Raw genomic sequence first — 21,672 nt, 5'->3', positions numbered from 1 at the left:
ATAAATCTTATTCACTCAATGGTCCTATTTTGGTTCAATGGAGGTGAGGAGAAGAGAGCGCATGAATTTTAAAATGCTTTTTGTTTGGTTCCCCAAGATAACTTAAAAGGGAGCTAAAATTAGCTTAGGAGGGTTTTGGCCCTTGGCCCTCCTCCCTAAAAAAAAAAAATAAACAAATCAAACCTAAAACTTATGATAACCGCTCCCATCCCTTGCCGTCAATTTCCCTCCAACCAAACAGACCCTAAAGGATTGTTCAAATTTATTGCATTCCTTGGGAAATAGATCAATAACCTAAAGGACAAAACCATAACAGAAAAACTTATAACCAAAAAAATATAATAAGAAAATAGAAATAGAAGAGTAATGAAAAGATTTCACTACTCATAAGTCACTTGCATTAAATAAAATATTTCTTAATTTGTGCACCGAGACAAAGTTTAGGACGACTTTCATAACAGCACATATTTCATAAAACCACCAAATCGAACAGTTTCATGGTAGAAGAAAATGGAACAAATGAGAGAATAGGAAAAATAATACTTACATAATCGTATATGTTATCAATAAAATGAAAGTTGACATGTTGCAGAAGCCCTTGGGCATGGAGATAATCGACTTTCTATTTCAGATTGTTTATTGTTGCTCCAGATTGTCATAGTTTCTAAAACTCTCGCATTCTTCAGAATAAATATTGCTAACATAATGTGATTACATTGTTGGCCTGCAAGTGCAAAGTCCCGCATAGTGCAAGTTGTAAGGTTTAATGAAACGCAACTTGGAACAGATTTCGGATAGAGCCAATAGTGCATTCTAATGTTGCCAATTAACTTCTGTTAATAATACACATAAAAATAAAAGAATAAAGGTATGTTAAGAAAAGATAAATCAAATAGGATTCTTAAACTTAACAAGCAAACCTGATAAAGTTCAAGATTTTGAAGCTTAGGGCAATGGTGGAGCACCCATACAACTATATTCCAATCATAGTTGTGCACCAAATGGGTCAAATTATGAAATGTAGGAAAGTCATAATAATAGCGATAAATCTAGTTTATATAAAAAGATAAAGTATTAGGTACAAAATAAAAAAATACAAATGAATCACTTTGTTTTTTTTATTCACTCCATCCGAAAATAAAACAAACCTTGGATAGTTGTATGCGTAGAAATACCAATTACAAGCGGTAATATCTGCTCTGTTCAACTTTCTTAACATTGAGCTGCTTTCAAAGTCATCAAAATAATCACGAGTGTAACTTTCCAAGTTTATTATATTAGATAGTTGAAGATCTTCTAGAACTGGACATGCGTCTAGAAGCATCATCAGTTGACATTGTTGGTCAAAGATAATGTCTTTCAAATGTAGTGTTTTGAGTGAGGGTAAATTAAGATGAGAACAAGCACCCCTAGAGAAACAAAACCAACGGAGCTTGAGAACAACAAGGGTTGTACAAAGCAAGTATGATTGTGTCGATGTAATGATTACTGGCAGCCTCTCGCGAGCGAACTCAAGACAAAGTGGTAAGGCGATTCTAGGTCTTTCGATCTGATTTCGTTTAATTCGAGAACAGGAACGTAAAGCCATAGATGAATCCATCGCTTTGAAAGAATGGAAGTGACAAAGGCTTGTTTGGTAGGAACAGAAGAGAGAATATGAATCAGGATATCATCCAGTAAACTGTTGATCCTATCTACCGTTGAAAGTTCATGCTCAGACATTATAGGGTTTGGAAGCAACAAGGATGTCCAGTTCTAGAAGATCTTCCAAGTTTATATTTGCTATTTTGCACTTTTATATTTTAACAAACTATATTTATCCTTTTCCATAACACAAACAATATAGCAAATATAATTTAATTTCTTTTTTTTTTTTTAAAGACACCAACATTATAGAATTATTATAGACAAATTTGTTTTAAGGTATAATTTGAAACCTTTTAGTGAGTGATTGTTATTAGCTTTTTCTAATTGATGTAAAGTAAACACATGGTACTTTGAATGTCTGCATTTTGTCAGTATACTATAGGTTTCTGATCTTATCTAGGTAGCATCGTAAGTATTTTAAATTCCTCCCTTTCTTTTTCTTCCTAAAACTTTCAACTCAATCAAAATAGTTTGCCTTGTTTTTTTTTTCAGCTACAGCACATTACTAATTTATTTACTACTACCGTTCTCTCTCCAAGATTCATGTTCTTGACATATCCAGTATACTTACTTTCATTCATATTTTTTGTAGTTTATTAATTTCAAGACATTAATTTTTACAAATTTTCATAGCAAAAATTCTTGAATTTAGTTTGTTTTTTAAGTGAATGTATGAAATCACGATGACATATTATGATTTTGTTGAATCTCTATCGCATAACTGTGAGTCAAAGTAATTTTGTCAAACTCATCTTAAATTTAAACACAAACGCGAGATTAATATAATGATTTCAAAACAAAATTAGCATTAATTAACATTAGCACAAACATTTCACTTTCATTGTTGGTTGATTCTTTTGATCATAGGGAAGGAGGTGCAACTGGCGGCTGTTGCAGTTCATTTTTGTTTTCTTGTTGTCTCCTTTTCTTTTGTTTGTTGACTCAGATATGTATTGACTATGACTAAGTGTACTATGGATCTAGTCCCCAAAACTAGCCTAAATGTATACATTTCAATTTCCTATCAATTCAAGTTGAGGTCAAGTTGTTTATCTCTTTGTTGATTGCATACAGTTGAAATACATAAAACCAAAATATGAGTCAAAGAAAAAATAAAAAATCAAAAGTGAGTCTTTCAAGTTCAAGTCCAAGATCAAGATAACAATGATGTTATCTCCTAGAGAAATTGTACTTTTTATTCCTTTGATTTGATCACCATTTAGAAGGGAAAGGTGGTACCTAGCTTTAGGAGGAAAAAGTGATGGAAAAAGACCAAGTGCTTTTTTCGGAAGCTATAGTAGTGAACATTAGACGTAATCTAAAAATGTGACCTAGATGTGAATTTTTTATGATTTTTTCTAGGCATGTTAAGGACTGTTAGAATTAAGATTGTAGATATTCCCTATAAGTGTAACAGCAGCTTCTGATTTTATATATTCCTAGAATTACAAAACTTCCTAGTCTAGTGGTTATTCAATGTATTTACTTCCTAGTCTAGTGGTTATTCTATGTATTTATTGTAACACTGGTATAAATACAATAGTGTGATCTCATTATAGACACATTAATCTTCCCATTGCACCTGCTCCTGTCTCAGTCCCCACACCCATCTCTACTGACACACCTGCCATTCGCGTCTATCAATGAAGGTCACATCCAACACCTGGTCTTCCAGACTCGTCCCTTGCTCCGTCGGACTCTCATACTCCGCATTCTACACCAGAACTACTACCCATTGCTCAGCGTAAAGGTAACAGGTCATCTCGGAATCCTAATCCTATTTATGCTTGTCATTTGGATTATCATCAATTATCTCCATCATATTATGCTTTTGTGGTTTCCTTGGATTCCGTGTCTATTCCTAAAACTAAAGGTGAAGTTATGTCTGACCCTGGATGGCGACAGGCTATGGTAGATGAGATGGCTGCTTTGCACTCCAATGATACTTGGGATTTGGTTCCATTACCAGATGGAAAAACCACAGTGGGTTGTAGATGGGTCTATACAGTTAAAGTTGGGTCTGATGGAAAGATTGATCGCTTAAAAGCTCGCCTCGTGGCCAAAGGATATACCCAAATATTCGTCCTTGACTATGGCGATACCTTTTCCCTGGTTGCCAAGATTGCATCTGTTCGTCTTTTTCTTGCCATAGCTGTTATTCACCAATGGCCACTGCATCAATTGGATATTAAAAATGCCTTCTTACATGGTGAGCTGCATGAGGAAGTGTACATGGCACAACCACCGGGATTCACTGTTAATGGTGCTTCTCATCTTGTATGTCAGCTTCGTCGATCTCTCTATGGCTTGAAACAGTCTCCCCGAGCTTGGTTTGTAAGGTTTAGCAATGTACTTCAAGAGTATGGCATGACTAGATGTGAAGTTGATTACTCGTCTTCTCCTTGCATTCCTCACCGACCACTTGCATCTATCTGCTCGTCTATGTCGACGACATCATCATCACTGGTAATGATAAGGCTGGCATCCAACAATTGAAACAACATCTATCCCTTCACTTTCAAACTAAAGATTTGGGTCCACTGAACTATTTCTTGGGGATTGAAGTTGCTCAGTCCAAGACTGGAGTGGCTATTACTCAACGAAGATATGCTCTTGATATTCTTGAGGAAACTGGTTTGCTTGCTTGCCGACCTAGTGACACTCCTATGGATCCCAACGTTAAGTTACTACCAGGTCAGCGGGAGCCACTGAAAGACCCTGGCAGATATCGACGTCTAGTCGGCAAACTTAATTACCTCACAGTAACTAGACCAGACATTACATTTGTTGTTAGTGTAGTTAGCCAATTTCTTAATGCTCCATGTGATGATCATTGGAACGTTGTGATCCGCATTCTTAAGTATATAAAGAATGCGCAGGGTAAAGGATTATTATATGAAAACAAGGGTAACACCAAAGTTGTAGGCTATTCTGATGCTGATTGGGCAGGTTCACCAGCAGATAGAAGGTCCACCTCATGGTATTGTGTCCTCATTGGAGGAGCAAGAAACAGAACATAGTTGCAAGGTCTAGTGCAGAAGCCGAATATCGTGCTATGGCAGCAGCAACTTGTGAATTCACGTGGCTAAGGCAATTACTCCAACAACTCAAATTAGGAGATGTCAAGGCAATGAAGCTAATATGTGACAATCAAGCAGCACTACATATAGCTTTCAATCTAGTTTTCCATGAAAGAACCAAGCACATAGAGATCGACTGCCACTTTGTAAGAGATAAGGTTCTTTCAGGAGAAATCATTACAGATTTTGTTGGTTCGAATGATCAATTGGCTGACATATTTACTAAGTCCCTTAGAGGACCACATGTTGAATCTATTTGTAACAAGCTTGGTGCATATGACATGTATGCTTCAGCTTGAGGAGGAGTGTTAGAATTATAGATTCTAGATATTCCCTATAAGAGTAACAGCTTCTGATTTTATATATTCTTAGGATTACAGAATTTCCTAGTCTAGTGGTTATTCAATGTATTTACTTCCTAGTCTAGTGGTTATTCCATGTATTTATTGTAACACTAGTATAAATACAATAGTGTGATCTCATTATAGACACACAAATATTCAATCAGAAAATACAAATTCTGTAAGGACAACGTTAAAATACAACTTTACATAAAATATTAGATTTTTTCGACTAGAGACGAATTAGGTATAAATTTTAATTTGTCATAATTATGAATTTTTTAAACAATTCATAATTAATTTGTCTCTCCTTTAAAAACTCCAAAATTTCAAAGTGATAGTTCTTATAATGCTCCTACCATGCCTACAAAATTAGGAAACAAAATTTGACCCGTAAGTATACGCTTACTCGAAATAAAATTGCAATTTTACGCGCTTTGGTTAAAAAATAAAAGTAAGTCGAAACGTCTTCAAAATACTATGATACTTTGCAAATATTTTTTTATGTATTTTTATGGATATCTCTGCAAACAATCAGATCAAAATTCGTTATTATTTTTTTTTTTTGTAGATAGACGAGATGGCAAAACCATCATAAACTCACACACACAAAGTGGATGTACCGGGGTTCGAACCATGGTCATGACGACCTAACAATTTTGGCATTTTTGCCAGTTGAGCTATGACTTATGGAACTCAAAATTCGATTTCTAAGTCAGAGATTTCTGTTGTTTTGTTTTTTAGTTTTTGGCGCTTGAAAAATTCATAATTAATTCGTCCATAGTCGAAATTTTTTAGTTACTTTATGTAAAGTTATATATAAACATCCTAAACATGCCTAGAAAAAATTCAACCTCTAGGTCAGGAGGTTGCTATGAGCTATATCTTGTTGGCCTGAATTTTTACCTATGTCAGTTGGCAATACCAGATTCTCTTGAAACACATTCTCTTTCATCATTATGTTGCAGACCAGATTTCGAAGATGTTCTTATGAATTTGATCCAGTTGACCTGCCGATCGAAATATGTCAGTTGACAGGTTAGCTGGATCAAATACAAAAGCACCGCTTCAAACACCTCCCAGAAGATTCATCACTTATGTTATTGTGTTGTTTTAAGTTGTTTAATTACTTTTGTACATTTTTTAAAAAATTTCCTATGCATGTTATTCGCCATGAAAACCTACCAAAAATGAAACTTAAACAAAGTCTGGTGCTATTCGAATTATACAATCCAAAAATATTTAGACAGGTTTGGATTGTATAATCCAAAAACCCTCGGACTAGGTGGAATATGACGTTTCACCAAAGGTTTAGACGGTTTGTGGTGTGTTTAATGCATTTTTGGTCGGTTGGACCATGAAAAACGTTTCCTTTGAATGTAGTTATGGTCTAGGACTTGTTTAAGACTATAAATAGGCTTGCATGCATCAACAATTTCATTCATTCATTCTTCAATTCTCATCTTTTCTTACTTTTTCTTAAACATTTTTTAGTTTTTTAAGAGTGTTTATGATGTTTTATGTTCACTGCTGACTGTTCATAGATTCCCTGCAATTACTTTGCAGTTTATGTGGGGATTCTACGACGGTCTGCAGAGACCTTTGACATCAAATACAACACATAAAATAGAGGTTTGTGAAGTTCCGGATTTTAGAATTCGAAAAATCCCTAACAATCTTGTTCGGATTTTATAACCAGACGAAGGATATTTTCAGAATTTTTATCCCTTCACAGAATACCTCTGTACTTAAGCAAAGATGTGTCAATATGTTCATTTCCAATATTTGTATCTGTCATCATATACTAGTTGATACTGTTTTTCACAATGATTTGTGATTGCTAAAAACATATGAACCATCAATATGTTTTTCACAACATATTTATCTGTATTAGTTATTTGCTTTAGGGAAATGTTAACGAGTGTCTCTGGGGCACTCTTAAGCACCTTTAAAAGTAAGTTTTTATGAAAATCGGTGTAATCAATGCATTGGAATTTGTGACATTTGATTTTTTTAAAAAATAATTTCTAAATTTGGGATGCTTAAACCCTTTTCTTTAACATACAAGAACCGCACATAGCATTTGATTCTACCACAATAAACATATTTGATTGGATGTTAAGTTATAAGAGAAATATATTTAATTAATTCACGAATCAACTTCACAAAAATATAGTCCTATTATAAGTAACTTTCAATAGGAGATTTTGCAGACTTTATCATAAACTCAGACAATATAGCAGTGTGAAATGCAATAACAATTTTAACATTTCTCATTAAACAAATACTACAGCAGTAATTTCTTAAAATAGAATGTGGTAGTTACAAAATGTACATAAATTGAGGTATGAAATTCCCCAATGTGTCGTTAGGAGAATACTTTCCTCTTAGAGTGGAAGAAAGTATTTACAATAAGAAACAAGCAATTGAAGAGTAATTCTGTTGAACTGCGTGCGAATTCGTTCACCTTCAATGTCTTCCAAATTGTATAAGATTCAGATTCAGCACTCTCTGCCTTGTTAAAACGTTATTTGATGAGAATTGGCTTGATCCCACTAGATCATGATCAGGTGAATAAGTGTATGGTAACTTTCTCTTATCCATCTTTCTAAATGTAATAGAAATCCTATACAGCAAAAGAATAATTATTAGATAAAAGTAATACAATAAAACATGATAGGATTTTCAAGTGAATACAAAATTTGTGGTATTTGAAATACCTTTTTGATAACACTGATGGAATGCAGTGTTTAGCGATGTCTGCACCATTACCCTTCAAGACAAACACTGACCTGCATGATCAAAATGAGTACTATCAAGTTTCTAAACAACAAATACATGGGAAAAATAAATAAAGGTCATGAATAAAAATATGATTTGTGAAAAGTTACAGGAGGGAAAAATGATAATTACCCAACTGGCAAAGAAATCGAAGCGGGACCAAAAAACTCTCCTGGACGAACAGCTTTCAAATTTGAACCAAATAATATTTTAGCTTTGTTCAAGAAAGAGACGGAATAAAACGGCCTGACAAAGTCATGATGGTCAATATGAGGAGGAATGCAGTCCCCTACATCATATATGTTGACAATGCAACTGTCAGGAACACACGTCGGAGGAATTATTTTCCATCTAACCATCCTCTTTATCATTTGCTTGAACATGCGTGGTAATGGATCAACCTCTTCAGTTCTACTTATACCAGGGGGGTTACCATTTTTGTCCTGCAACATTTTACAAAAATAATTAGTATCAATTAGTAACTACTAACTAGAGATGAAAACTGAAATCAACAACCTTAATTACTTACCACTGCATAGTTGTAGCAGCAACCAAATTGTAGGGTTTCACGTCCTTTACCTCGCATCCACTTTCTAGGTTTTGAATATGTTCTTTCTGTGAACAATAAAGGCGGTAGATGTAAGAATTACAAATTCATTCCATGTTTCACTAATAGTACTAGTTGTTAGAATAGACTTTAGGTATGCAAGTATCATACCAATTATTGTGCAGAACATTCCTAGAGAGGATCTAGTGTATATAACGTTATGAAAGAAAGAAGTGATGTATCCAGAATCAACCAATTTGAAACTATTGCAAAGTCACAGAAGAAAGAAAAAAATGGACTCTATTTTTTTTAGTATGAATCGAACTTGGCACCACGAGTTTACATTGAATCCCAATCTTGGCATAAAAAAAAAAAATCAAAACACATCTAATTCCACATTTTGTATCCTAAAAAAAGTATGCTAATTTTAGTATTAGTTCTGAGTTTAGCATGATAACAACAATATATTGAGAAGGTGCAACAAACATGAGTACAAATATGAACTAATGAAAAACAAAAAAGTATATGTTGAAGTTAACAAATAAACCAAAGGAATTGTGATTGAATTGAAGAATAAAGAGAAGATAGGAAGTTTTGCATATACCTCTCAGTCTTCCTTGTTGTCCTCTCCGTTGCAATATGTATATATAGTCAACAATTTCATTCTGCTCCGTAGCATTGAAGACACTGCTGTGAAGTTCAAGACCCTCTAACAAATTTATATCTCTTCCGTTGATCCTTTTGCAGTGAACTTCATAATACCGAATAAGCTCGTCCGGTTCCTCCTTCAACTCATTATCAGGTGGAGAAACATCAACAATTCCATCACATAACAACACTTCAGTATCAGATCGTCTGCGTTCCTTCAAATATTTAGGCGGCGAAGAATCAAAATTGTACTTCATATCGTTTGCTTTCCTTGAACTCTTCCCCTCTTTTCTAATCCTTTTATTCCAAGATTCTGAAATTGAACCATTATCATCCACCAACAAGTCTTCCAAATCTTCAACAGGATACAAATTCTCACCACCACGCTTTCCTATATTTGAATGATGAATGAAATTCACTACTAATTAATAATAAAAAACTAAGAGACAAATATACAGTTTCTAAACGTTTCTAATGGTTATGATTTATTGATGTTGGAAAAACTTTCTTTTTGTTAGTAAAAAGTAAAAAGGTTAAAGAACAAGGGAAATTCTATCTTGTGGACACAAGTTAAGAAACCATGGATAAAAGTTTTTTCTAATTTGTAGACTCAACATCTTAAAAGTTTCAAAATTATCTTTTTAAAATAAAACTTTTCTTTTAATTCTATTTTTAACAACTTAACTTGTTCCCTAAAGGTTAAGGCGCAGGTTAGCATGATCCGAAATAAGGAAAACCCAAAAGCCCTCGTTCTTAAATAAATAAATAAAATTGAACTGATCGTTCTCATGTTAATTTAACAAAACTACACACAGACACATATATGATGAAAGAAGAGAGGGAAAAGAGTATTACTTACTTTTATGAGGCATTCTTATGAGACGATCATGAACAAGGGTTTCACAGTGGTGACATAAACCATGAGATAGAACCTCTAAAATCTCTTCTTTCGTCAATGAATTCAAAATTTCCATTGTTGGAGAAACAGAGATTTCAATAGCAATATTTTAAGTAATGTTGTTAGGAGAAACGACTTACTTGATTATCAAGTCAAGTCTACGGAGACAGGCAAGTTCGCGTGTGTTTCTTAAAAACACAACACAATCTTTCAATTTTTATGTCTCGTTTTGGAAAAAATAATAAAATATATGAAAATTGTTGCTTTTTCTAACCATTTTTTTGGTAGAATGCTTTTTCTAAGTTTTCGTATATTAGCTAAAAAAATAAAATAATTTTATTTTAATAAAAGAGAATTTAATACTTGACTTGAGCGAGAGAAAGTTAAGTCATTTGAAGTATAACTTTGCCACCAAGCAACAAATCTTTTTTTTTTTCCTCAAAAAGATAAAAAAAATGTGATTATACATTAAAACAACACAATTACATCTGAACATATTTAGTACCCTGAGTCAGGGGTGTAAACATTTTTGTTATATAATTTATTTATTTTACACATAAAAAAGTCTCACGTTTTAATCCTTCAAAATATCACCGCCTAAACAAATAGTCTTGATTTTTTTTTTTAACAAAAAAAAATAAACAAATAGTCTTGATATTAGGTGAATATTGTTACTCCATCCGTTTTAAAATAATTAAATTTTTTATTTATTTATCATTTCACATATATTATGAAAATTGTATAAATGAAAGAGAGAAACATGGTTTTGAATGTTCTTGTTAACTATTGGTGCATTTACCAATATCATAAACTCAAAATGGAAGATATTGAATTGAGAATGATAAAAAAAGTATTAATTACTAGAGTGTATAGTTGAAAAAAAAGTAATTAATAGTGCATAAAAAAAATGAGTCAATTATTTTGAGACAATATTATTTTAGAATGGATCACTTATTATAGGATAGATAGAATAATATATTTTAATATTTTTTCAACCATGTTTAGAATCTTAAGAAAATTAGAAAAATAATATTATCAACACGGGTTTGTGGTAGAAGGGGAAAAAAGAATGGCAAAAGTAATAAACAATCATCAAGTAATTAATACAACGCTTTGGGCATTTAAACGTATTAAAAATGTAATTAATTTTGTATGTGAAAGAAATATTATGAGTTATATTATAAAATTGTCTTTAATAAATGGTATGGAAATAATAAATTAAATAATTGAAAGAAAAAAGATTAATAATTGGGTAATGGTACACAAGAAAAAGTATCATTAATATTTCATTGTTATTTTAAAGCGACTTATAAGTTTCAAAAACTTGCAATTTTGGCCCCCTGTGTACAAAAACTACAATTTTGACCCTCTAAGATTTTACCCCTTTGCATATTTGGTCCTTTAGATCAATTTTGAGCAGTCAATACCTAGGTGGCATGTCATGTGTGTAATTATTAAATTAAAAAATATTAAAAAAGCATATGACCATTTTTTAAATTAAATAAATGAAAAATGAAATTAAAAAAATAAAAAATCAGAAGAAAAAGTATGATTATCATATTTACTTCTACTCCATATTCCATATTATATCCACTCTGCTACTTTTATTGCATTGATAGATGAACAAAGAATATAGCATGAATTCTATAATACAACTCTCTTTGTTCTAATTAGGAAGTATTGTTTTATTGTTTGAAACACACCGTTTTAGTAAATGGGAAAAAACAAAAATAAATAAATAAGCAATAATAATAATATAATATACATAGAACTTTCTACACACTCATTCCCTTTCCATTCTCCTCTCACTTCCGTTAGCTCTCTGTCCCTCATTCCTCTTCTTCCATTTCTTTTTCCTTCCTTTCCCAAATCAATCATCCTTAAGAATAATTGGTCATCTAAGTAAAGCAACTTCATATTCAAGCTCTATTGGTAGAATTTTGGGGGTTAGGGTTTGTGCTTTGAAGTAGAAGGAGAATACCCATATTGTGAGAGTTGCTCATTGAGACTCCCTGAGGTATATTTATCAACTTACAATTCAATTAGTGTTTATTTACACATGAAGATTCGTTTAGAAATTATTTTGTTGGTTAGAATGGATAATATAGGGATTTCATGGTTAACTCTAGTTAGAGAAGTGGTAGAATGAGTTTCTAATTCATGAGAAAATATTATTGATGTTCAGATTCGGTGGAAATTGCTCCGGTGGTCATTCAGAAAGGCATCCCTAGGAATTGAGTTCTTTCGTCATATCTGTGAGTTGATAACGATCATTATCGCATATTTTCCCTATTAATATTATTGATATTTTGATAATTTTCTATGTTAAAGTGTTTATAAAAAAATGGGGAACACACCCTTTGAACTTTTTCTTATCAATGATGCTCATGTTTAAAGTCATCGATATTATTATGGTCTCTGTTTTGAACTTGTCTATGATTTATTGAGCAAATGTTTTGCAATCGAGATTTGGTTACATATACTATGATGTGAGTTTTGAGATATGGAGAAATACGGTTTTGAGAAATATGTTATTGGTTTGAAAATTATTTTGGTACTATTATACACTCCATTTGGATTTGAGTTTTCGATTGACCTATGTCTGATGATTTATAAAGTAGTGGATTTAAGAATTGAAATTTATTTCATGTATCTTGGCACTAGTTTTCATATGTTGTAAAACATGGTTTAAAGTATGCGCTTTTGAAAGGAATTCAAATTAATATGTACTCGGTTTGGATTTGGATTTACTTATGATGATAAGTAGTAGATTTTCGATTGAGTTTTGATGAATCGTATATTGACATAAGTTTCGTTATGTTCCGAAATATGGATTTAGACATGTGTTTTAAGAATGGTGTTTTGAAGATTACGGTTATAATGACGACGACCTAGGTGCACCTAGTATGTGATTTCAATTAGGTAGAGTTACCCCATTAGATGGAGCCGCCCCTATGGAAAGGCTGCCATTAGGAGGAGAGGGCTATCAATGAGAGGTAAACTCTCTAATTGAAATTGTTTTACACCTTGTTTTGAGTCGAGAGAAAAGAGCTATCCGTTAGATGGAGCCGCCCCATGGAAAGGCCACCATTAGGAGGAGAGGGCTATCAACGAGATGGAGCTAGTTCTCGATTCACCCATTTGATTATTTTCACTAAAGTTGGATTTCTATACTTTATTTAAAGTTGATTAATTTGGTATTATGAAATTGAATATGGTTTTATATTTTCTTTGAAGTGATTATTTTGATTCCATTTCATTAAGTCCGACTTTTATATTCTATTTGGATTTGATTATCTCGATTCTTTTTCATTATACGCGGTTTCTATATTTTCTTTAAAATTGTGGATTTGGGTTCATTTTTTTCGACATTGGAATTGTGGTATGGCCTTATTTATTTGATAAAGATTTCTGAATTTTCACGGTACACTTGTTTGGGAGTTTATTATATTTTTATACGGTTAATAATTTTGTAAATTAAAATTAGATTTGAGAAAAGTAACTAATCGTGCTCTTGTGGGTTTCCCCTCTAGTTGGTGGTGATTGTTGTCTCTCACTAAGTCCCTGTGACTTACTCTTTTATTTTCTATTTTTTTTTCCAGATTCAAAGTCAATTGTGTAGAAAGCTTCTAGCAGGGTTAAGGATCTATCAATGTCACTCTTTTGGTAGGTTTCCTATGTATATAAACTGAATGGTCGATGTATCTGCAGCTATTGGTAGTCTAGAATTGTTCTGTTGAGTTGTACAAACATCTAGTTATGTTACTTTGAGATTCTGGTTGATAATACAAGTTTATAGACAGGATTCATATCTTGGAAAATATTCAAAGTACAGAGGATACTCTGTTGAAATTTCAGTGGATATCATTTTAAATGAATTTCGATTTAAAAATTGTTTAAATTATAGTTTGTTAAGTGTCGTCAATAGGCTTGCCGGACTAGGATGTTCTAGTTCGTGCGCCGGTCACGATTGTGAATTTTGGGTCGTGACAACACATCCCTAAATTTTTGTTATTAATATGTTAGAGATAATAGGTCTAGTTAGATAAAAAGAGAAAATCAAATGAAAATTAACTTAATTGATAAAGAGTTGATTAATCGTAAGGTCGTAGATTCAACTCCCGTCAACTTGAAGATCTATTTAGTAGATGATATATGTAAGTGTTCTTTGAAATTTAGAGTCGGATCTACTATTAAAAAATAGAGAAAAATAAATTTATGCTATTATTAAAATAAAAGAGCATAGAAAACATTCTTTCATAAAAAAAAATATAGAGAAAATATAGTGTTATTGATTTTCAGTCAAAAATAAAATAAAATAATTGATTTAGCTCACGAGATTAACAAATAACTTTCCGATGTGAAGAACACAAGGGAGGGAAGCTCACACCAACAAGAGGCACTACCGTTACTCCGCCGGAATTCATGTCTCCGTGGCCGTCAATTGTAGCAGCCTCATATCGTAGGTGAGTCCCTACTCAATCGTATCCACAAACAAATACCATTTCAGAAAAAAAAAATTCATTGTGTTCCATTTTCACTAACACGCTTCCATTTTTGTTTTTCTATACAGTTTCACTAACTAATTCACAACAGGAGAAATGATATGTGATTGATTCATGATGATGTTTGGTGCTCTCTCCCGTTACTCTCCTCGTCATGTAACAACCATATGGTATCATTCTCACCATTCCTAAATTCAATTTTTTAATCCATTTTTTTTTTATAATTCTTTTCATAACTAGCTTTAATCAAATAGCTTACTGTTTTAATGAATATTGAAAACCGTGGTTACCAGTATCCAACGATACATGCTAAACGTAACTCATTCGATACTAAACTAAACTCAATCAATACGATTCTCTACTGGATATCTATGTAGATATGAACCTCGTCTTCAATCCCAATATTAGTATAATGAGTCACTCCCTAAACTTAGTGCAGCTTATCACACTCTTTTTATCGTTGGCTATTTAAGTAGAAAAGTAGCGAGTGTGTGATTGTTAGCTATAAGCTCTAGGTCTGGTAGAAAATGATTATCCTATAAGGTTAATGTAACTTCAAAATGAGATTTTGCTAGAGTTTTGGAAAGTTTTGTATAGTTCTACCGGTGTTTACCAAGAGAGTAATAATCTGTTTGGCTAAATTTTAAGATTTTGCATGCACGCACACACAGGTATGGAGAGGATGGTTGTCTAGATTGACTTAAAGAGCTGAGATTTGGGGACGTCATGTAGATGCCTCTTGTTTCTGATAATCATGTTGTGTTGCCTGTTGTCTCAAATCCGGTGTTTCATGAGAGAAAGTTAGGGATTAGGTGGTTATGGAAATGGAGGAAATTCCAATGGATAAAGTGCAACATGAAGCCTCATGTTTGTGCAATATGAAGTTGGGATATGAGTATCAACCTAAACCTGTGAAGCTGAAAGAAAAAACGAGTGAATCCCAATAGTAATTGAAGTGGACAGCTGTACCACCCATAATTTCATTTCGAAGAGGTTGATACAGACATTGAATTTGGAATGCTGAGACACAAGAGCTGTTAGTATCGGATCTGGTGATGGAAATTGGAAATAGGCATACAGAAGGGGTGAATATTTGTTGATAGAGCCGGTAGGACTTCATATAACTAAGTATTTATCCATACCCACTTTATTTGTGACCTTGTTCCAGTTTTTGATTGTATGCATTTCGCACGAAAGCCAGAGGTTCCCAAATATAAACGGACAGTACAAGTTAGTCGAGTAGAAAATCAATAGTTAGAGTGGTAGGATGGACAGGGGTGTTTCAGCTTAAATAAGAGTTAGGGTAGAAGGGAGAGGGCATTCTGTGAATTTGATAGCTTTTGTGTGAAAAGAGAAACTCTTTGCGGAGGTGAAACCCTTATAGGAGTGGACTTTCTTACTTTCTATAATTCGTCCAATAAAACTGTGCTTTTCTTTAGATTTTTTTATGAATTTTCCATTTTTTTTCCAGAGTTCCTATCTAAAATCATCAATTGACGACTTTTGGATATTTGTTTTCACTTGTAGCCGGTTAGATTATCACTAACTTAAACTTCTTAATGAAGAATGTACAATAAATTAACTGAAAATTGTTTTTGGGTCTAAATATTGATGACCCTGACTGCAATATTGACTTTATCATTCCTATCTCAACCAATCTCTTTCAAATTGGGCAATTTTTAACCAATTAATCCATTGGCAGTTTACGGGCTTTTTCAACGGATACATCTCTTGACAAAGAGGGAGTGACAAGCGAAGTCTTGAAGGAATTTTGTGCCACCATTGAAAATGCTTCAACAACCAGTGCTAGAGTCTATTCTGCATATATTGATAAGATGTGCAAGGCGGGAAACCTTTCAGCCTTAAGTCAAATGCTACAAATTTTAAATGATAAGAACATTGTTGTTTCACCCAATATGTATAATCTCATATTAGTGGAAGCAAGTCAAAAGAATGACATTGTCCTTTCATGTCAAATGCTCAAGAAATTATTATTGTCAGGTGAATCCCCAAGTGCAACCTCATGCGTTAAATTTGCCCAGGCTTTCAGAGAAGTAAATCAATTTACGGAGCTTATTATATTTCTTAAAGAAATAGTATCAGAAACAAGTTGTTCAAGTATATCATCATTCATAAACAAGATCATTTTTGCTTTTGCCAAAAGTGGACAGAAGGATAGTGCCTTGGCGATATTTGAGCATCTTAGAGAACAGAACAATAGTTGTCTCGACTTGATCACATATAATATTGTTCTCGATATCTTGGGTCGTAAGGGTCGTGTGGATGAAATGCTTGACATGTTTGCGTCCTTGAAAGAAACAGGTTTTGTTCCGGATACTATTTCATACAATACTCTAATAAATGGATTGCGAAAGGTGGGAAGATCAGATATGTGCTTTGAATATTTTAAGGAAATGAAAGAGAATGGAAATGAACCGGATTTGCTTACATACACTGCTTTAATTGATATTTCTGGCCGAGCAGGAAATATCGAAGAATCATTGAAATTCTTCATGGAGATGAAACTGAAGGGGATTCTTCCTTCCATTCAAATCTACAGATCACTAATCCATAATTTAAATAAAACAGAGAACATTGAGTTAGCAACAGAACTTTTAGAAGAGATGAATTCATCATCAACTTGTCTAGCTGTTCCAGGAGATTTCAAGACAAAAAGAAGGCAAAGAAAGACTTAAAGGTCTGTGTATTTAATTTCAGCTGATTGGGTTCTTAAGGTATGGAAGTTTACATTGCCATGCACTATCCTCATGAGTGACTGCCATGGTCATGTTTGAACATTGCATCTGGAGAGCATAACATCGATAATGACGATAAGTTCAATTTCGTCATTACTTACTGTGGGTTATGAGAATGATCCACTAATTTGTTAAGGCATGACTTGAATTTTGTCATCAAATAGAGACTGTATAGTTTGTCTAATTTTTTTCAATGCAGAATTTATTGTGTTGAAAGGGCACATAATTGTAATCTTGTTTTAATTGGCTCATTCTACGTCGGAACTACCTGATTTTCAAATTTGCATTGTCAGGGTTTTCTGAAAGAGAATATGTTTTTTCTTTTTGCTCTTAGGTGTCATTATTGATTTTCTGAAAGAGAATATGCAACCATGTTCGATTAATGTCATTTTTGAATTTGATTGCATAGGTGTTGTAATACGAGTGCCACCATTGAATTTGATTGCATATGATGCACTTTATTTCCAACTGTAGGAACCTCCTCTAGTCTTCTCCAAAGTTTCAAGCAAAGTTTGTCTAGAGGTTCACACATGTAGTTGATTGCAATTGCAATCTTGCTAGAGCGGCTACATATTTCCTTTGTTAAGAGTCCTACATACATGAAGAAATGTGGAAATGATCTTCACCTCACAAACTAATCTTGTGAGGACGTCGACTTGAGATTTAACCACAAATCATCTCAGGTTTTTTTTTTTTTTAATATTTTTTATGGTGAAATAGCGCAGTGGTTACAAATTTACCTTTTAAGATGAACAAGTGTGGTGTTTGAGATTTGAGCTCCGGTTCCGACATATATTATGCAATGTATCTATCAATTTAGTGAAGCTCAAAGCGACAATATTTATTTTAAGGTTTTGTTAACAAGTACCCTTATGACATTTGTTAAGGAAACTAAAAGTAGTAATTTTGCATTGGAAATTACAACTTTTTTAGAAATTTGAATTCAATACTTTTCACCACTTTTCAACAAATTATTTTTATTTATGTTCTCTTAACCAATGCTCCAATGGCACTCTTTAACATTTTCCTTTATTTTATCATGAAACAAATATGTTTATTTTGATAGAAAAAAAACGAACAAGTATGAATATCTAATTTGATTCTTAAAATTATAATATGAATTTAGTCCCCCATCATCAACATTTCAAAATGATCTCTATATTTGTAAAGGTTTTAATTGAATTTGTCCATTATTGATTGGACATATACATAAAAGAAAATCCCATTGTCATGCAAATAAATTAATCTCATTAGATAAATTAAAATTATTGATGAGCCGTCATTTAAAATTGTAGTTTCTTCTCCTTTATTCACCAAACATTACAAGAAATATGCATGTTTGCCTAGAATCTTTGACAGGGCCTTGAACCCCTGACAAATTTCCGAGGGGCAAAGCCAGGGAAACCCATCGAAAATCGAGTTTGGGAATCGCGGGAAACGCCTTGGGGAAAACAGGGGTTTGCCCCTCGCAAATCACACAAGCCCTGCAAACAGCAAGCGGGAAAATCAAATTCAAATGTTGAGACACCAACACGTGGGATGATAGGTCGTTGGCGCTATTTTCCAGGGACTTTCTGTGGGGTTGCCTCACGCTTCTATGAATGTTAGTGCTTTTATCATATAATTATAGAAGCGTGGGGTTACCAAAGATTCTGCCCCAATATCACACGATTTTTAGCATTTTTGTTAGGGATTTGGCAAATTGTCATATTCCTTATAGTGAAAGAGTGGTGGTTTATGATCAGTTTTTGACCCCAAATCATACTTTTGAATCGTTTTCCTTCTTCCATTTTATTTAACCAAGTGATTTCACATCTATTTAGTTTTTGTTGTTGATTTCGTCGTCTTAGTGTGATATTGCTTGTCTTTACTGTCTTGTTTAGGCGTTTGTTCGGTTCAGATTGTTAGACCATCTTCGATCAAGTGCAGATCTAATCAATGACTTTGGTGTCGTCAAAGTTGTAGATCCAGATACATGACTGTTCCAGAGATTTGAATATGGTCATATATGGGTTTGTGTACTTTGCAGTTTTATGCTCTTAAAATGAATGTTTGTTATTTTGTATTGTATCGACGAAATCTATCAATTTGAGTGAAAGAATGTCATTTAATTTTACTAAAGAAAAATTACAATTATTGCTTTTGTAAAAAAAATATATAATTATTGCTTACTTGTAATAAAATTAAAATTTATATAAATAAATTAATTAATTAAAGGCTAAAGTGTACTTTTCCCCCCTAAGTTTCAAAAACTTGCAATTTTGGCCCCCTGTGTACAAAAACTACAATTTTGACCCTCTAAGATTTTACCCCTTTGCATATTTGGTCCTTTAGGTCAATTTTGAGCAGTCAATACCTAGGTGGCATGTCATGTGTGTAATTATTAAATTAAAAAATATTAAAAAAGCATATGACCATTTTTTAAATTAAATAAATGAAAAATGAAATAAAAAAAATAAAAAATCAGAAGAAAAAAAAAACCAAGAAAAGAATTTTTTTTCCTTCCTCATCATCTTCTTCCTTCATTTCTCACGCTGCCACTCAAGAAAAAAAAGACACGAAACGCCGTCGTATGTAACACAACATTGTATTTCTGATTTCACCAGCATCGTCGGCATCTGTTCTAGAAATTTCGAAACAACCAATCATCTTCCACCATCGTTGATATTTCTGCTCTCCATTTCACCTTACGTCTCTCGCCACAAATCTGATTACGCCGCCGTCGGAGACCGTCGTGAAAGATTTGTAACCTGAATTCTAACTCCAGGTCGTCGAAGAAGCGTTTGAGCAAGTTTTGAAAATTCTCAAATCTGTATAGGACTAGATCGGAGAAATTGGAATTGTGAAATACTAGTCTGTACCCGTGCGCATACGCACGGGTGGATATCGTTGATGATTTACAACTCAATACATCAACACCCAGCGCAAAAACAGATGGGAGAGTAGTAATTCTGAAAGAATAATGTTAATTGGGCCCAACCCAAACTTAAAACCCTAAAACTAAATTCAGTTCCTCTAACCTAGCTAGCTGTCGTTCGATTTTTCTGTCTCTCCCACATGCATCTCACCCAGCCAACACTTTCCAGGCCGCCATCTACTCCACCCAGCCTCCTAATCCCAATTTTTTTTTTTGCATATTCTTCATCCTCTCGTTCTCTTCTATCTTTCTTTCTATCTTTTTTTTTTTTTTTTTTTTGCTAGATCTTGACCACCTTAAGCCACCCTAACAATCTCCACAAATCACACCGATTGGAATATTGTTTTTGGAAACTCTTCAGCCACTGTGACTGCTACCTTCATGTCTTCAACCTTTGGTTTGCTTCTTTTACTTCAAGATTATATTTCTTCACATAATGTATTCAAAATATTAGAAGCCAGTAGTATAATAGATCATAAATACTTTTTATTTAACATTCTATATCTTCTGATTTTTTTATTCAGGATTAGTTGGTAAATAAAAAGTTTAAAATTACTCATCTTTTTTGTATATTTTGTGTGGAAAAATCATTTATTATAATCTTTCAGTTTTGATCTCAAAATTTGTTACCCATTTAAAACATATATTTTTTGAAGATTTTTTTATGTTTACTAAAATTAAGCTAGAATAAAGATTAAAGAGGATAATAAATTTATTTTTTTTCCCGAAAGAAAAAACTTAATTTTTCTATTCCAACTATTTATTAAGACGATTAATAATTGGATAATGGTACACAAGAAAAAGTATCATTAATATTTCATTGTTATTTTAAAGCGACTTATAACATAAGATAAAAAATTTCAAAACAACCAATAATTTAGGATATATAGAATATTATATTTTTGTAAAGAATAAAAACTTCAACTTACTTCAAAGTAATAGACTTTACGGTCCTTGTAACATTTTCCTTCAACATTTTCCAAGACTAAAGATGCTAAGAAAATTCTATTAACATTTTCCAAGACTAAATATGCTAAAGAAATTTTTTACAAGGACTAAAAAGACCGAAGGAAGATTTACAAAAGACTAAAATACTAATAATTTTTTTTACAAAACTAAAAAGTTATGTTATCCGACGGGGGTCTAATTGCATACACCCTCTAGTTACTATTATAAATAAAATTTAACATTTTAAATTCATTCATTAAATGATGTATATGGTTTATAATAAAAATCATATACATCGTTAATTGAATAAACTTAAAATGTAGATATTTACTTATAATATTGACCGGTGTATATTTAAAAAAAAGTTTAATAGCGATGGATTGACAGTTCAAATCAATTTTACACACGTTTAGAATTGCCGATGTTTTTAATTGATGTGATAATTTTTTACATTTTAATTAGTGTTTTTTAAGAAGCTAAATTAATTTGTCCAAATTAACATCGGAGATAATCAAATCTGAAACATCGGAGATATCATATTGTCAGGTCGCAAGCAACCCAAGTGGGTTTAGGCTTACAAAATTAATATCGAGAAGGTACTAAA

The 21,672-nt window shown here is 32.7% G+C and overlaps 2 protein-coding genes across 3 annotated transcripts; one reads left to right on the top strand and one right to left on the bottom strand.

Annotated features, from left to right (window-relative positions):
* Positions 1-7,310: 7,310 nt before the first annotated feature.
* On the bottom strand, positions 7,311-9,523 carry LOC11434324 (RNA demethylase ALKBH9B). Its single transcript, XM_003592987.4, has 5 exons — positions 9,001-9,523; positions 8,379-8,464; positions 7,982-8,292; positions 7,789-7,860; positions 7,311-7,694 (listed from the first exon to the last, which is right to left on the bottom strand). Exons 1-5 carry the CDS (start codon positions 9,299-9,301, stop codon positions 7,538-7,540), a joined length of 927 nt encoding a protein of 308 aa, XP_003593035.2. The 5' UTR covers positions 9,302-9,523; the 3' UTR covers positions 7,311-7,537.
* A 2,201-nt stretch (positions 9,524-11,724) lies between these two features.
* LOC11433859 (pentatricopeptide repeat-containing protein At1g11900) lies at positions 11,725-17,671 on the top strand. Of its 2 annotated transcripts, XM_024776764.2 has the most exons (6): positions 11,725-11,959; positions 12,128-12,197; positions 13,545-13,608; positions 14,309-14,408; positions 14,516-14,617; positions 16,150-17,671. In XM_024776764.2, the coding sequence occupies exons 5-6, from the start codon at positions 14,562-14,564 to the stop codon at positions 17,141-17,143; spliced, it is 1,050 nt and encodes a 349-aa protein (XP_024632532.1). In that variant the 5' UTR covers positions 11,725-11,959; positions 12,128-12,197; positions 13,545-13,608; positions 14,309-14,408; positions 14,516-14,561; the 3' UTR covers positions 17,144-17,671. The 2 variants fall into 2 exon arrangements, with proteins under 2 accessions (XP_024632532.1, XP_039686133.1); XM_039830199.1 differs by lacking the exons at positions 11,725-11,959; positions 12,128-12,197; positions 13,545-13,608; positions 14,309-14,408 and having other exon boundaries at positions 14,436-14,617.
* Positions 17,672-21,672: the final 4,001 nt, after the last annotated feature.

The sequence above is a fragment of the Medicago truncatula genome, chromosome 2, assembly GCF_003473485.1.
Source record: "Medicago truncatula cultivar Jemalong A17 chromosome 2, MtrunA17r5.0-ANR, whole genome shotgun sequence".
Classification (NCBI taxonomy): domain Eukaryota; kingdom Viridiplantae; phylum Streptophyta; class Magnoliopsida; order Fabales; family Fabaceae; genus Medicago; species Medicago truncatula.
Note: the sequence above shows the minus strand (reverse complement) of the source record. Positions and strands in the feature narration are given on the sequence as shown.

Bases quoted from the DNA above. Each gene is read 5' to 3' on its own strand.
- LOC11434324 (XM_003592987.4), bottom strand. From the start codon at position 9,301: ATGAAGTACAATTTTGATTCTTCGCCGCCTAAATATTTGAAGGAACGC. The intron at 8,465-9,000 runs GTATATGCAAAA...TATTGTTCACAG, and splicing joins ACAACAAGGAAGACTGAGAG to AAAGAACATATTCAAAACCT. The intron at 7,861-7,981 runs GTAATTATCATT...TTGATCATGCAG, and splicing joins TCGATTTCTTTGCCAGTTGG to GTCAGTGTTTGTCTTGAAGG.
- LOC11433859 (XM_024776764.2), top strand. From the start codon at position 14,562: ATGATGATGTTTGGTGCTCTCTCCCGTTACTCTCCTCGTCATGTAACA. The intron at 14,618-16,149 runs GTATCATTCTCA...ATCCATTGGCAG, and splicing joins CGTCATGTAACAACCATATG to TTTACGGGCTTTTTCAACGG.